This window comes from Podarcis vaucheri (assembly GCF_965113315.1).
Source record: "Podarcis vaucheri genome assembly, chromosome: 6".
In the NCBI taxonomy this organism is placed as follows: Eukaryota; Metazoa; Chordata; class Lepidosauria; order Squamata; family Lacertidae; genus Podarcis; species Podarcis vaucheri.
Window position 1 is genome coordinate 63,654,581 of NC_138764.1, and position 17,561 is coordinate 63,672,141.

The 17,561-nt window shown below is 42.5% G+C and overlaps 1 protein-coding gene across 1 annotated transcript; it reads right to left on the bottom strand.

The window, feature by feature from the left end:
• Positions 1-3,183: 3,183 nt before the first annotated feature.
• LOC309534790 (chitinase-3-like protein 1) lies at positions 3,184-16,731 on the bottom strand. Its single transcript, XM_082227178.1, has 10 exons — positions 16,576-16,731; positions 16,108-16,140; positions 14,541-14,739; positions 13,354-13,410; positions 11,413-11,563; positions 10,579-10,691; positions 9,104-9,227; positions 7,332-7,514; positions 5,421-5,537; positions 3,184-3,732 (listed from the first exon to the last, which is right to left on the bottom strand). Exons 1-10 carry the CDS (start codon positions 16,598-16,600, stop codon positions 3,574-3,576), a joined length of 1,161 nt encoding a protein of 386 aa, XP_082083304.1. The 5' UTR covers positions 16,601-16,731; the 3' UTR covers positions 3,184-3,573.
• Between the last annotated feature and the right edge of the window lie 830 nt (positions 16,732-17,561).

Consider the following 17,561-nt stretch of genomic DNA (forward strand, 5'->3'; position numbering starts at 1 on the left):
AGCTAGTGTGTTATTCTGCTTAATGGTAGGGCTTAGTACTGCTGCATTCACATTGACAGTGATGGAGTGTTTACTAGTGTTGCATCTCATATTTTATTTGCTGGTCTCTAATTTGTAGCTAAGCTGATGCTGTGAAGGGTCATAGCTCAGAGGTAGAGCACCTGCTCTTCATGCAGAAGGCCCAAGTTCAATCCCAGTCAGGTTTGATCCTTGGCTGGAAGAGACTCCTATCTGAAATCCTGGAGGACCACTTCCAGTCAGTACAGACAATAGTGAGTCAAGTGGGCCAATGGTGTGATTGAGTATAAGGCAACTTTCTATGTTCTACTGCAGCGCTTGAATAATGTCTTGCATCCCCTGCCATCAGAAGTTGCTTAAATAATGGGAGTTGTCAGAGAGAGGGATAAAAATGCTCCCTGAACATGCTGCTCACAGCCATCTGCTGCCATTGTGTCATTCTCCCTCCCCACCCCAACTCATCCTTCTTCCTGCTGTTACTACACCCTTGTGCAAATTAATTGAAACAAACAATGAATTTAGTAGTTTGTTGTACAAAACTCACATATATGTACATTAGTATTGGATATGACCTCTGCTATTTTGAAACAGCAATTGAACACAGTTTGGCATGGAGTCTACTAATTTCAAACAGTCACTGTTGATTTTTGGATCCCTGTACCACACTTGAATCAGCGCCTGAATGAGATTCTCCATAGTCGGACAGTCTGCAGCACAGAGGAGACTTTTGCATATAGCCCGCAAATTCTCAATGGGATTTACGTCTGGGGAATTCCCTGGCCAATCAAGTACCTGTATTTGCTGCTCTGTCATGAATCTCTTCATCACTTTCGATATGTGGCAGGGGGCTAGGTCCTGCTGCAATATCCCAGTACTGTCAGGATTATCTTTTCCAGCTCTGGAATAACTCTCTTTCGTAGAACCTCAATATATTGTGGCGAGTGCATCATTCTTTTCATTGCTGCAGGCTTCCGACACCATAATGATCAACCAAATTGATTTTAGAATGTATTTCAATTAATTGACTGATTTTATGTAAACTGTGCTATTTTTACTGTTGTTAGCCGCTCTGAGCCCTGCTTTGGCTGGGGAGGGCGGGATATAAATAAAATTTTATTATTATAATAACTGACTTTTTGTGGGTTTTCTGAGTACAGGATTACGAGTAAGATAGAAAACATGCTTTGTTTCAATTAATTTGCACAAGGGTGTATGTAGCCAATCAGATTTTTCTACACAATTACACCGCTGAAATTGAATGAAGTCAGTTCAAAGTGAGTGCAATGCTTCCTGAATTACATTGCTTTCACTCCGAATGTACGAACATTTGTACTGCTTTGAACCCCATAAAATTGCTAACATGGACCAATTTTGCAGAGTATGGGAGAGTTAATCAGAAGCTAAACTACATGATTGCTGACTACATGCCTTGCAAATTGGGTCTACGTTTCTGATTCAGGGCAAACCTAGCACATTTAAAATGCCTCAAAGCTGCATGCCATTGCTCCTCGTGTGCTTGATTATCTTTGCTAGAAACAACATCTGCTGTAAACATTACTTCATAGGTGCTTCTTTCAGAATCTGTCATTTTAAAAGAATGCTTTGAAGCTAACAACAGCAACAAAGGCCAAAGAAAGCTAAACAAACAAACAAACAAACAAACAAACAAACAAACAAACAAACAATCCTTTATACCTGGACTGCTGAAATAGCTAAATGAAATAGATACTTTAGCAAGGGACAGTTGCCAAAAACACCCAGCTGCAAAAAAATCTACCAGCCAGCTTTGAAAAATGCTTTCATTCTATACAACGGACTTAATGCATATTGAAACAAGTCAAATAGCTTTTTTGATGGTCCTCAAACCAGGCTGGGGGAACCTGTGATCCTCCAGATGTTGTTGACTTCCAGTTCACATCAGCCCCAGTCAGCATGTCCAGTGATTAGGGATGATGGGAGCTGCAATCCAGCAACATCTGCAAGACTACAGGCTCCCCATCTCTGCCTTGAAAGAAAGGGACAAATGGAATTGACCAGGGCCTTTGAAGGAATCACACCTTAGAAAGCAAATGTAACATTAAGCATTTGTCCTTGGAATTCTCCTATAAAAACATTTACTCGGGGAAAATTAAGATAAGATATAATGTTGCTTAGGACCTTGGCAAGTTTTGGTAATTGCCCTAGTGCTGAAATAACCCCAACTTGTACAGAGGACATAAATATGATCTCAATTTAATAAGAATGGGATTGGAAAAATTATAATGATAATTGCTTAAACCCTTAACAAACTTCTGGATACAGAACTGCACTGGACTATAGTTGATTACTGAAGATAGCAACACATTCTCTCATCCAGATTACACACTTGGGAGAGAGGTTGCATGCACATCTTAAAGCACATCTAAAGCAACCCTGTCCCCATGAATCCTGGGAAATATAAACTACAATTCCCAGGATTCTTTGGGGTATAATGTGCCTGAAATGTATGGTGCTGTCCTCTTGTTATGGTGTTGTCCTTCTTGGTAACAAACATAGCACTGTGTGGCATGGTTGCAATGCTATGCACACTTACCTAAATGCAAATGTGGCACATTTGCAATAGATTAAGGCTTGCAGGAGTTTTGTGCAAATGATTTTGCTTGATTGTGTGGAAAGGACCTGAGAGACAATTTCAGCCTCCATCGGTGGCATTCAACTAGATTTTACTCAGAATAGATCCATTGAAATCAATAGATATGACTCAGGTTGCTTAATTTCAATGGATCTACTCTGAGTAAATACTAGTTGAATACCACCCTGTGTGTGCAAAATGCTTGTTTGTGAGTGTGTTTTTTTTTTAAAAAAGCAATTACATTTACACATTGAACATATTTTAAACCAGATTAATGGCACAACTTTGATAGCTCAGTTGGTTAGAGTGCCATGCTGATAATGCCAAGGTTGCAGGTTCGATCCCCATAAGGAACAGCTGCATATTCCTGCATTGCAAGGGGGTTGGACCAGATCCTCAGGGTCCCTTCCAACTCTATGTTTTTATGAATTTGTATGCCACACCTCCTCACCCAACACATCATTGCAAGACATACACGCACAAACACAGTTTCCGAGATAACTATTTTGCAGGATAAGAAAAGAAAGCTTTCCCTGAAAAAAGACAGGAGAGTGTTTTATTGAATGCATTGTTTATATATTTGGAAACCAATGCAAGCGCCACAGTTACAACAGTGAGTTCATTTTTAAGACAGCTAAGAACAGACCTAACCAGTAACGCCATAGCCCTTTGTCCAGGAACTTGGCAATAGTGATGAAAACTGCAGAAGCACAGAGTGGGATGTGGAGAAACGATGTCTTCCCTTCACAGCAGTACAGCAAATTAGGAAGTAACATTAACCAAGAAACTTGCTATGGCCGTCTACATTATAGCACTTTAACATGCATTTAACAACCAAATAAACTTCCTGACATTTCCCACATAGTAAATGGATCATCTGCATTCATGTCTAGAAGAAACAGATAAGCTCCAGCATGCCTTCACAGTTCTCCTGATATTCAAGATTATCCTCTTGCAAAAACTGGAGCTTTTTTATCCAGTTCTTTCTTAATAGCACCAATTAGAGGGTATTTTCCCTGGTTGCAGAAGGAACCCGAAAAATCATCCTGCTCAAGTGTCCAAACCATAATACCTCCCAACTGATTATCCTTCATGTATTGAACCTAAAGAAGATTAAAAAAGAAAGAAAAGGGAAAAAGAATTACCGTAAAAAACAAAAACAAATTCTATATCAAATGTAAAATTTTATGGAACTTTTTTGCATACCACACATGGATTTTGTTCGCACATCCTGGTACGCCATACAGCATGACTTACCATGCATGAACCAAACACGGCTGTTTTGTTCCCATCTTGCTAGCTTGGGGAAAAACAAATTACCCCCTTTCTTAACATTACATCCAAACCAGTCTGTAGTACTTTGTGTTCTCCATATACAAGGCAGAGAAGAACAAAGCAACCCACAGCAAACCATTAATTATGGTTTACCATGGTGTGCAAACTGGGCTGTGGAAGCGTCTTAGTCTACACTGTGGTCCAGATGTGTAAAACAGGCTACTGCTGTCATTTCCTCAATAGAGACACATCTGTCTGTCAAGCAGCAAGAAGGCCACCATACTGCACATGCACACCTTTGACAAACATATCTTCTAGGATGGTACCAGCCACCTCTATAGGTCTTCTGTTAGGGCTGGATTTCCACATGGCAGTCAAATGCACATACATTCACATTCACGGCACAGTGCATTAACAGCATATTCATGCACATTGCGCAACAAATTCCCATATGATCCCAAAGTGCACATATGTATTCTGTGACAGCTCATACATGCAAAGCAGCAAAGTGATATTTTGCTGGGATTTTTTTTATGGGCCTCTGTATTCTCTGATGTTGGCAGCCTGATAAGAGAATAGAATTGTGAGCAGGCCTGCACATTGCTTAACCGTATAGCAATCCAAGCTACAATCTCATATCTAACAGCCACACAGCTTTGTACAATGGCTTGCCACCTCGTTTGAGTATCACTGCTCAGTGAAATAGAAAATTAGATTGAAACCAAGCCAATAGTCAAATCTTTGTAAAAAACATGTCCAGGCAGCCCCCCCTTTATGCAGGAGTTATGTTCCAGAGCCCTGTGTACTTAAATGAAATCTTGTAAAGTGGAGAGTACCCTCTAAATACCCTTTAAACACCCTCTCTGCTGCTCTCTCTTCACCCATACCAAAAATACTGTATTCAAAAATACCTACAACTAGAATTGAAACTCGGGGGCTGGCTGGAGGCTGGAAAAGCGGCTGCTGCTGCACCACTCCATATATCAGCTGCTAGGTGGGGAGGCTCAGCAGCCTAAAAAAATCCCTGTTGTGCCTCCAGTCTGTTTGGGGCTTCCTCCTCCGTCACCGATATTCTCTTTGGGCTCTGGAAAGGGTATCCTTATGAACCGCAAGTGCTCTCCAGCTCTCTCCTGCCATTTCTGGGTTTGAATTGAATTAGTGAGTTGTTACCAAATTGATTATACATAAGTGGGGGACATCTGTACTGCCCGTCACAGTTTTTCTTTTATTCTGCTTCTTGCCACTTAATTTGCTAGTTCTTGCAGATATGGTCTGTGTAGGCAGCTGGGATCATCCAGCTCCTATCCTGATGTACATCTTTGATGGAAACAAGATTTGCCCTCTAAATAAAATTGAGTGGTGGCATCTCTCTGTATGACATTCAGGTGCTCAGCCACTATGGCCTATTTTAAGAATAAGAGGACCTATCCTCACACAATTTCATAACTTTCCTTACCAATACCTGTAGATCATGCAACTTAATGGACAAAGGGAATAGACATTTGCCAGTACTTACCTTGATCTGAACACTTGTCACATCTTCATATCCAACCCACTGGTTCCCTTTATAGGAGTAGGGGACTTTTTGTTCCTGAATCCATTCCTTCTTGGCACCGGAATTAAAGCCACAGATCTGACAGGAATAAATTGAAAGTCATAAACATGAATGCTGATGTTTGCAGATTGTCTATTACTGCAGGACAGGACTAGCCACCATTTTGTCCTGCCATCTCTCTTTTGCCTGCCAGTGATGGAAAGGCTTTTCACCGACAATGGGGGCGCTGGAGTCACCTCCACAGCTGGTGACATATTGCTTGGGGAGTCTGATCTCATAGAAGTGGGTCTCTCCTCTAATAGGCCACTAGACCCTTCCCTTGTGTCCAGATCTCCACCTGCCAACCTGCTAGGACCTTCCCCCACGTTAGTTCTCCAAAGTCCTCCCATTTATCCTCTGACTACTCTCTCCACAACGTTTCCACAGCACTCACAACGCTATAACAATATATATGTGAGCTATAAAAAGTAGGTTAAAGTTTTACCACAACACATGTTTTTGAAGAGAAAATCTGATATAGATTTAAAGCCCTCCCCCATACCATTGCTTTGAGGTCCATAAAGGGATTCCACAGGTAGTGGTACAGTTTGGACACATCACCACCACTTTCCCAATTCTTGCCAGTTAAACTTGATTTTAGGGCAAATGCTTCATTTCAGATTGAGGACTTTAGCTTTCCCATTGCTTTGGGACTGGGAGTGCATACCCTCCAACAGTGCTTTTTTGTGGGGGTACACATACCCCAAAACATTTTGTGAATCTAAGTTTGGCCTCATTGAGGGGCAGTATTTCAATATGAGTGGGAAAATGAGAGTACCCCTAAACATTTTTTTTAAGAAAAAACAACTGCCCTCCAACATTCCTCAGGAAAATAAGAACATTGCTCACCCCCCCACCAATTGACTCTCCTTGACCCCTCTTTTTTGGTCCTGCCCCCACAGAGCATTTCCTATCAGAAGAATGGCGAGTGCCCCCACCACAATACCAACGGGACACAGCTTACACGCTAACGCCCTGAGAAAACCCCTTATTCCTTTTTTTTTTTTGCTTTGGTAGATTTAAAAAGAAACACACACACCAATAAATAAATTTTAGAAAGGGGCAAGATTAAACGTAGGTGCACAAAGCTTAAATAAATCTAGACTCTTTGCTCTCTGCTCTGCTTCCCCTTTTTTCCTGCCCAGGGCAGCCCTGTGCTCTGCCTGCTCCTCAGAGCCAGCACATCATGTGGGACTGGGCCTCAGCAGCAGCAGCTTCTCCTCCTCACCTGCTCTCCAGCAGCCGCTATGAGCTGCCCAAGGGAGGAGGTAGGCAGCGGCGGCCATGGAGAGGCCATGGAGAGGCAACAGGATGCTCCCTCGTTGCCACTGCTGCTCAGGACAAGTGCTAGCTCTTCCTCGAGCTCAGCAGTGGCACTGAGCAGTGGCCTCCTCAAGCTCAGCACTGGTGGGGAAAATAGGGACATTCTGGGATCAAATCAGAAGCTAGGATGGCTTTCATAATTCCACGTCTGTCCTTGGAAAATCAGGACACTCAGAGGGTATGGGAGTAAAGAAATGCTTCGACTGTATGACATAGTGGTGTGTGAATTCTCTCTCTCTCTCTCTCTCTCTCTGTCTGTCTGTCTGTCTGTCTGTCTGTCTGTCTTTCTCTCCACACACACCCCTGTGTGATGTCTGGGTTTTCTATGAGCCATACATATCTAATTATGTACCATTTCTAAGACAGAGCATGAGATAACTTCATGTTAAATTTCTCCTGCCTTCTTCCCATCCTAATTCTGATTTGAATCCATCTCCTTGAGATTGATGAGACAGAAGGGAATTGGGGTTTCTATAGGCTAAATGGGAACTTAAATGAACTCCTCCCTACCTCATAATAGGCCAGTACCCCCGCTTCTTTTGTGAAAGGACCAAGTGTCCCAGCACCAGATACTGGGGCTTCAACTCCAGTCAGTTTGGTAGAAAGGGTATAAGACCGGCCATAAGTGGGGATTCCCATGATGATCTTCTCAGCTGGGGCACCTATGCTGCGTAGATACTTCACAGCGTAGTCCTGAAGAAGGAAGAGTAGACTAGTTACTGCATACATTAGGTAGGACACTGAATGTTATTTCTAAACTTCTTTATTTATTATTTCAATTTCTATCCCAGCCTTCATTCATGGTCCCAACATGGTTAACAACATAACACACCATTAAAACAATTAACAACTCAGATAAAATATACAAAATGACAATACGTCCTGCTCATACCCAGACCCATGATGAGGACAACTGATTTGAATGCTATTTATTTATCAGCAAAGCACTCAGTTATGTCAGCTCCTAAGTTGCAAGGGATATACCACTCCCCGCTAACTAGCTCTCTAGGCAATCTATCTCTGTAGACCTGTGTTCCATCTTGGACATTTGAGCAACAACATAGCCACACCTCTTCCTGATTTCTTAAATGCCTTTGTCTGACATGGCCAACACAAGCACCCAATAGCTCCTCCTCAGTGACAGCTCCAGCTTCTCCTGTCACTTCAAGTCCCTCCTTGTGTATGGAGACAGTGGTGGGGAAGGATGGAGGCGATTCCAAAGGCACCACTCTCTCTGGACCCATCACAGGCTCTTCAGCTTCCAATACCTCCTCCAGTTCCCCACACATCACCGACCCCTTCCCCTAGATCTTCCTTCTCCCCGCTTGCCTCCTCTGCCCACACATTCTCTCCGCCCTCATGCTCCTGCCCATCCCTGACCCAAAACGTAATGCAGCACCATGATCAGTTTCTATGTGACCCAGTAAAGTATTCCCAGCAAAAACTTGGCTGAAGAAGTGTGTTTTTAGCCGCTGCTGAAAAGGAAGCATTGATGGCACCAACCATACTTTGAGGGAGAACCAAAGTGTTATCACAGAACAGGCCCTATCTTAAACTTCACCAATTGACAGGGTAAGAAGAACCTGACTGAACCACTCAAGATTCTAGCAGCTGTGTTTCCCCTTAGCTGGAGCTTCCAAACTATCTTCAAGGGTAGCCCCATGAAGACCATATTACAGTAATCTACCAAGAGGTTACCAGAGCATAGATCACTGTGTCAGGGCTCTTATGATCCAGAAATGGCCATGGCTTACCAGGCATAGCTGGAAAAGGACACTTTGAGCCACTGATGTAATTTAGACCTCCAAAGACAATGCTGAATCAAGGAGTACTCCTTAAGCTATGAAATGTTTCCTTCAAGTGAGGTTCTCCCCATGCTAAACAGGTCAACTTTCTAATTCCTAGACCTGCCTGTTCAGGACATGTTGCAGATCTGTTGCTCAATGCTATTATCTATGGGTTGCATGTGCCTTGGAAAAATGCAGGATCCTGAATACCAGGCTGTTTTAATACCTGACTGTTTTATTTGGGAAATCTGTCCCCATCCATCTGCTTGAATTAATCATCTGTTTAATGGGGGTAGAGGTGAATTTATCTTGTGCCAGTCATTAAATCAATGGATGGAGGGGGGAAAGTAAACAGAGCTCTACCACTGATATTTGGTTCAGAACCTCGTCCACCAGGCTAGCTTTACTATTGCTACAGTAAAGAAAACATGTGGCATTTTTTTTTAAAAAAAAGCTTATGGAAAAGCCCTTTGAAATATTGGACTGACAACTTACAACATTGTAGTAGGATGCAGATCCACTGTCAGCTGTGCTCTTCTGAAGGGGGCTTAAATGGCCTGTGAAAGTTTCCCAGGCACCGTGAAAATCAAAGGTCATGAAGTTAATGAAATCAACATATCTAGAGAAAGAAGAACAAATGGTCACCCGAGCTCCTTGGGGAATAACTACAGTTATCTTCAGTTTCTGATAGGTGTAATAAATGTCATACACACTAACCTTCCAGAATGGAAATCTATTTGTAGTTACTTACCATTTTGGAGCAAAACTGTGAGCTGACATTTTTTGGTCTCACCTCTACCTTACAACTGAAAAAGGCACTTTATGTTGAGGATTTTAAATTTCTGTTATTTAATGTGGGGGGCAGGGGGCACTGGGTGCATTGCACTGCACTTCTTGGCAACTCTCCAAAGCTGTTGCCATAAGCAGCAGACACCTGTTTTTTAAGATAAAATTTGGGCTTAATTAGCAGGCATGCTCTGAACTAGGGAATATAAAGTACTCTGCTAACTGATTCAGCCACTGGGTGCCAAGGATTCGACCTGGAGAAGGACTTTCGTTGTGACTATTGGTATGTTGGGGAGGTGAGCCTCCATTACTTCCTTTTGATATATTTTGCATTTACTGTTTTTTTGGCAAATCTCCCCCGAAGTACGGTTTGAAATAAGCAAGCAGGACTGAAAGAGTATCTTGCTATCATTATTGTTATGGTTTAACTACAAAATTGACTGTGTGAAATTTGGGCTATGATTCTGGCAAAGACCTTTAATTGAATGATAAAAAGAATTTATGATGGGAGCTGTGGTGTTTTTTACGGAAACATCAACTCATTAGGAGCTGGAAAAATATTACAGGAGGGAATTTTAGATATCTGCCCTGCGCTAATGGTGAAGAGGCAACATCTCCTCCGGTCTTGGCTGTGACACAGTAAGAAATGCAGAAAGTGAAAGTGGATGAGAATGTTGGATTACAGGACAATATTTCACACATAATTACAAAGGACTAATCCACTTGTCTAAACGAACTCAGAGGATGTTAACAATAAACAAAGGATCAACTTTGGAAATGTTTATCGGGACTATCTGACTAATTAAGGAATGCAGTAACAACATTAGATCATCACTCCCTGAACTTCAGATTTATAATTTGGCATGATTATTTGGCTGTTTTGTTGCATTATGATTTGGAATGTTTTTATGTAGTTTTTACTGGATTGTTAAATTGGAAAACTTAATATATATTATTTATGAAAGTAAATTACTGTTATTTATTAAATTTGTATACCACCCTTCTCAGGGTACACAAAGAAAGTTGTGCAAATAAGCCCTAAATCATCATTATAGCATCTGTTTGCTTGCCTGAACCACTTAAACTGGAACTAAAGAAATGTACTGCTTGCTCACTGTAATTGCCCCACCCAGTATGCTGTTCATTCTGTTTAATGTAGATTAATTTTTTTAAAAGGTACTTACTCTGAGATTGTCTGAATATCATAACCTTTGTCAATGGCTTCCCTTCCAGCGGGTATTGCAACACTCAGTAAGAGTCTTTTCTGACCCCTCCTCCGAAATGCTACAGACAGATCCTAATGGGTGATGTGGAGGATTAATGCAGCGGCAACTACTACTATGAATCTTACCCCTCCTTCACCATAACATCCCAGGGCAATTTTGTTATTGTAACTTGCCCTGGGATGTTATGGTGAAGGAGGGGTAAGAAATAGAGCAGTACAACTTAAAACAGAATAACCAACCATTCACACCCACCCACAACCACCCCAATCAGGTTAATTCCTAGTTTTCAAGTAGGTCACAAAAATAATTTTTGCCTGTCAAAAGCAAAGAGGTGCCTTTTCAGCTGAATAATGATGCTGTTAGATTCACTTGTGTAGGGAGGGAGTTTTACAATTTGGGGGCTACCACAAAGAAATCTCTCTCCTGGCCTTCCACTCTTCAGACATCTGAGGACTTATCCGCAGTTATCTTCTACCCTACATTTTCAAGGCACCAGTCCACATTTTCCCATTCTGTATCCAAGTGCTTTTTTCCCTTTCCCCAGAAAAACCTGATCTTTACAGCTGAATTGAAGCAAATGTTTTTTTGTTTTTTTCTGTAGATTGCTGTTTGTGCCAATTCAGTGGTAAAGAGCAGGGTTTTGTAGAGAAAGCGGTGGAGCAAAAACAAAACAAAGACATAGTCAAAACAGAAATCATAAGTTATTATTTGTAATTCCTTCCCATCACTGTCTTTTGAATCAGTTTCTTTGTTAAATGTATTTGCATAAGGATGATTTGTATTTTGCTTTACCTTAACCAGGTTAGTCAAACGGCTTTTATCAGACAGTTCTGCTAAGGGCCAAGCAAGATCAAAGCCATCGAAGTTATTTGTCCGAAGCAACTGCAACACAGACATCACAAATTCTGAGCGTGTGGCAGGAGATGCAGTTATTCTTCTAAAGCTATTACAGATAGGAGACAAAAACGTAGAGGGATTCTTGGTTACTTTGTATTTTTCATAGAAATAAAATGAAGCCATTATTATTATTTTTTACAGTAGATGATTGAAGTATTCCACAATAACTGGAAAAAAAGTTTCCACGGGCAGAGAAGTATTCATATTGAAAGTATCACTCCCTCCAATAGAAAACTCAGCACACCATGCCAACAGAAATGGACCACTGGGAAACAAAAGGGAGCCAACAGAAGGGTTGGGAAAACTTGTTGATGTCTTTACCCGGTGGTGCAAGGGGTGCGGGGCACCCGGGTGCTTAATTCTGGAGGGTGCCAAATGTATACCTACTGTATACCTGTCCCTCTCGATTGGCGGCAGTGAAAAGCAATGGAGCTGTCAGGTGGCTGTTGTGGTTGCTCGAGAGTAACCAGGCAGGACCTGTGTAGAGTGAAGAGCCCCAAAGCTCATGTCTGGCTCAATCGCTGGCAGAATCCAGGAGTGGTCTTTTTTTGGACCTCCCCCAACATAAGAGTTTCATTACCCCCAACCGTCTCTGCCCCTCTCCGTGCCTCAGACTACTGTGCAGGATGGACGGTGGCAAGGGCGTGTTTCCCTCCTGTCCAGCTTGCCCAGGTGTGGTGTTAAGGCTCCTACCAGCATCCTCTGGTCCTTGCACCTCTTCCCCACTGGAGCTGGGGCTTTCCTCCTCTCGGGAAGAGGAACTGCTTTGCAAGATTTTCGGAGGATCCCTGTAACACAACTGCCCTTCTATTTCTTGCCTCTGAGCTGATGGCAGTTCCCTGACAGGAGCGAAAGTGTCCCCCCCCCCCCCGTCGCTCTGCTACTCCATAGCATCAAATATCACCGGTGAGTCAGGAAACAAAAGCAATTTATTCCGCTGCGTCATTGTTACAGGTGAGCGATTTCCCCCCTTAAAAAAGGTCAGCAACTTTGGCTTCCCCCCTCCTAAAAAAGCTCAATAAAAGTTAATTTGGGGGCGCTGGGCAGATCTTTGCACTCTGGCAGGGCATATGGTAAAGACAGCCCTGGTGATGACGATAGAAAAACAAGAAAGCAAATTGGGAAGGTGAATTGGTCTGTGTTGGTCCTTTTACAGCTCACAGTATATATTGGAGGGCTTGACTGGCTGGAGCAGCCAGTCTTGTTAAAGGAAGAAGATACACATTTTGTTGCAGGTCCCACTTGCTGAGATGAATTGTAATCTAAAATCCAAGAGAAGAACGGTTCACTGTGCAACTTTATACACCAGGGTTTGCCCATGCTCACCCTCCCACTGGAGGTGTCAAGAAGCATTAGGCCGTCTCACAGTTAGACAGGGAGAAATGTGGAAATAGCCAGGCTCTGACCATCACCACACATGTTCAGAGAGAGAGTTTACAGCAAGGTGTCAACGCCACTTCTGGGAAGTATACTTGCTATACTGAAAGGACAGGCCACTTTGGAAGAGAAACCTTTGGCTTTCTTCCACTTATGATTTTTACTGGCATAAGCAAAAATTAAGTTCAGTGGTACCTCAGAAGTTAAATGGAATCCATTCCGAAAGTCTGTTCAACTTCCAAAATGTTTGGAAACCAAGGCATGGCTTCCGATTGGCTGCAGGAAGTTCCTGCAGCCAATCGGAAGCCGCAGAAGTCGTGTCCAATGTTTGGGTTCCAAAGAACGTTTGCAAACCAGAACACTCACTTCTGGGTTTGCGGCATTTGGGATCCAAAACGTTCAACTCACAAGGCATTCGGGATCCAAGGTACGACTGTAAACAGATAGCTCTAGACTTACGGTTCAGGTCCCATGAGAGCTCCACCAACAGAGAGAAGGGTCTTCAAGTTGCGATTTCTAAAGAAGAAAAGAGTGAATAAAATAAAGAGTATTAGGATATTTTTAAAAAATGATTTCAGCAAAGCAGAAGTCAACTTTGGGTTTTTTATAGCACAGAACATCATCCAGAGTGTTACATGTGCACAGTTAAATAATTTTCTCTGGATTGTGCAGAAGGGGAGGGGAGACTGGCAGTAGGCCAAGCATTCTGAGTAATAGGCTGTATGGAATAATCAGAGCATTTGATACACTTGGAAGTAGCATATTTTTCACCATCCCTCATTTAGTGCTACCAAAGCAGTGATGAGTACTTTAAATAATTGTTTCAGCTGATGAACAGCTGGAGAGGTTAGAGTAAAGTTGTGTCCCTTGATACACTCCTCTTCTGCTCAGAAACAACCTGCCAGAGACTGCTTCAAGGCTTTTGCTTTAAAAAAGTTTGAGAAAGAATAATACAACTCAACACACTGTGATATTTGAACCCCAAATATCCATCAACCTGTGAAGTTAGTTAGGTAAATGAGGCCTCTCCTTCCACAGTGGTTTAATTATCAGCATTACTGATTCCATTGCTGGTGGAAAGTGCAGTGACTTGCACTGAGGAAACAGTCAAGGCACTTGGTGTCTTGCAAGAGATAGAGTCTGGGGGTCCACACTGCATGCTACATAACACCTGGGTTTTACCCTTCTGAAAACAGTGAACACTAGCTACTGCTGGGGAGGCAACTAGGATTGGAATCATGGTGGATATGATATAACCTCCCTGCCATGGTTATACCAAGAACTGTCCCAAAGCATTCATTTTTGAAGATGAAAGTTTCCATTGGCTCCAATGAGAGCTTCATTTTAGGTACAAAATCAGGGGCTAATTATCACTGGGACCATGGTGGAGGGGAAGGGTTAAACAAGCCATGTCCAAGCACACACCATGTTTCTGATCACCATCCCCGGTGACTAATTATTATTGTAAAACATACATATGAGGTTAAGTTACATCTTCATATGTAGTTTGACCCAAGGCCCACTCACTCCCTGCAAGAGAAGTCCCAGCTAGGCTCAGCGTGGGCTGCGTCAACAATAGAGGATGCTTTGGAGGTAGGGTCCCCTTTGTGTTTCATGTTTTGTATGTGCCTTCTTATGTTACCCACCTTTTAAGCTGATTGAGAGTCCCATACGTAGTGGCATCATTCCATTCACCGGGCTCGAGCTGGTTGCCACTTATTTTGGCGAAAGCATAAATGATGTGGGTGCAGAGATTTGGATCAATCTGATCAGCGACAAAACGCCCTGAAGTTTCCCGGTACTGGGACCAGCTGGTGAAATAGCAAACCAGCTTAGAGGCAGAAACTGTTAAGATAATTAGGAGAGGTAATTAGGTTAAGATAATTAGGAGAGATAATTTTTTTAAAAAGAGTTAGTTCCCTTCCAGATAGAGATGTAAGAAAGCATCGCTTTCCGCTGCCACCTGTGTCCATTGCATGCAGTGCTCCTTCCATCCCTCTGTTCTTGGGCTTCTTCTGACAAAACTTACATTATTTGTCTTGCTGTCCACTGTGGTGGAATTTCACATCATTAATTACATTGTTATTGTTTTGATCCATACCATTCAACTCAATGCAAAGGCAGTGCAATACAAACTGGGGTGGGGAGTAATCAATTATGTATGTATTGTTTGCAGACTGAAGACAACAGTGAATACTGATTCTTTTCACTAGATCAATTCTGTTCTGGGCATGGGATGAATAAGCAAACACCAGCAATTTCCACTGGCATTTCTACCAGAATTCTCCAACAGCCATACTTCAAAATGACCTTTTCATTCACCCTGACAGTGGTGGACATTAGGTTCTCAAATGTCAGCAGCACCCTGCGTGACGCTAAAATTCAGTGCTCCCCGCCTCTCACTCTCCATTCTACAGCATTGTTGTGGCACCTCCTGCAGTGTCACTGCCCTGGTCACACCACCCAAAAACCGCCTCTGATCCTGATTTGTTTGCATAAAGTTTGTGGAGAGGTTAGAGGATGTCAGCTCTTCCCTGAGCATACATACTGATTTGTTTGCAGGGATATTATATGATGTTCCATCAAGCAATTGTTCTCTTACAATCTTCGGGGAATTTCCCTTTCATGGAAAGTCCATTTTTGAAGTGAAGCCAGTGCACCAAACCAACTTTAATTGTGAAACTTGCATTTGTCTGTATATGCTTGAATTCCACCCATAATTACTGACAGCCTGGACACACCCTTAGTCAAATAATATGTAGGAAACTGCCACAAAAGGGCAAAATGCAGGACCTCCAATTGCTTGGGCAGCTGGTACATATGTAGACTCACTTCACACAACCTGCATCTAGATCAGGAGTAGGGCTTACAGATGTGCTCCTTCCTTCCTAACCTCTCCCTGCCCCACTCTGGGTTGAAGGCAAGGACAGGAATTCTATCTCCATTTAGTAATTTTGCACACATCCCAAATAAAACATTGATTCCGACCCTTCCCAGGGAGGGGGAAAGTGTTGGGGCACTTTCAAACATCCTGGGATACCTGTTCAGTGGCCAAAGCCCCATCATGGAGAGCTTCCCTCATTACCAGCCCTTGTAGAATGATTGAAATGAGGGAATGTGAGCATATTAGAACCCTAGTAGAGACTGACACAAGGAATTTCCAACCCCAGAGTGATTTCCGAAAGCCAAGAAAAGAGGGGGGGGGAAACTTACCAGACTGCAGAAAGATCAGCGCAGTGATGCATACTGCAAAAAGTCAAGAAGAGAAAATCATGTTATGACAAGACCAGACCTGCTATAAATACCATATTATCACTACCTTTTTCAAATTCTTGAATGTTCAAAGTCATGCACTTTGATTAATAAAACTACTCAAGTCAATGAGCATGATTACCCTAGGCAGAGAGGGATTTCAAACTTGCTTAGATGGTTAGCTACATGGGATTTCCCCACACAGCAATACGGGCTCTTTTGTATTGCCCATGAAATTGTAAAAGGTACCTAACCATAAACGTTCAAAATAGCATTCAGTTACCCTCTCCATATCTTGTACCCAATTAGCAACATCAACAACATGCACTGGGTCACTGCTGTCCTGCCAAAGCAAATCCTTGGAACTCCAGCTGGAGAAAGCCCAGGGTAGTCTCCAATCCTAACCTTCAATCACATTGCCAAACTCACCAGCCCACACGGAAGCCTGACCCATCCTGGCTGCTGTACCACAATGACAACGCTGCTTTCTTTACAATTGTGCTTCCACACCGCTGATCCCAACCTTTTAAAAATAAAATTAGAAGAGGAAGTGAAGGCATGTAACAAGTGTGTGGCTTTCACACACTTGAGTGAAAATGTCCTCATTTCTGTTCCTGGAATGATTGTGCAATTGTCTAGCCAGGAAGTGTTGCAATCAGGACTGTGGAATTTTTATTTTTCACAGCATGCTGGTTGAAGCTGACATAATGGGAAAACCAAGCCAAACAAGTTTAATATCCTTTCCTATCTGTTCCAGATTGCTTGATTAGCACATTTTAAATCTTGATACAGGACCAGGTTTATCCAAAATACCTCGGCCCTGTTCACTTGTTACAGTTCACATCAACGCATGGGTGGAAAGTGGACTGTGCCAGCTAGTCCCACTGCTACCACTCGCCTGACCAACCATGCCCCTGACACCTGCATGTTGACATGGACATCAGCAAAGGGGACACGTGTGCTATACATTGTTTAGCTCCATGTATGAAGGTTTTCAGGTCATGGGTTCCAAATTGTGTGGAAGCCTTTGCATACACAACTGTACACATGAAGCTTTCCCCTTTGCAAATGTCTGTGGCTAACATATTGTTTGATGCCACCCCTATCTCCGAGTGATGAGAGATTCCAGGGGTTCCAGGTACTTACCCAAGTTTTGTGTTTCCTTCAGAAATTAGGCACAGCATATGGCTTTGTTGTTGTTTTTTACATACATACAACCTGCACCTAGATGGAGGGATTGCAGAGCATCCTGGCTTCCCTCTTAAGGGCAGCATTGGATTCAAAGAACAGCAAAAAGCCGCCCTCTGTGTTTCTTTTTTATTTTTTATAAAAAAATTTATTGGTTTTTCAACATTTATATAAACACAAACAACACATAATACAAACAAACAAACACATAAACAAACATGTATAAT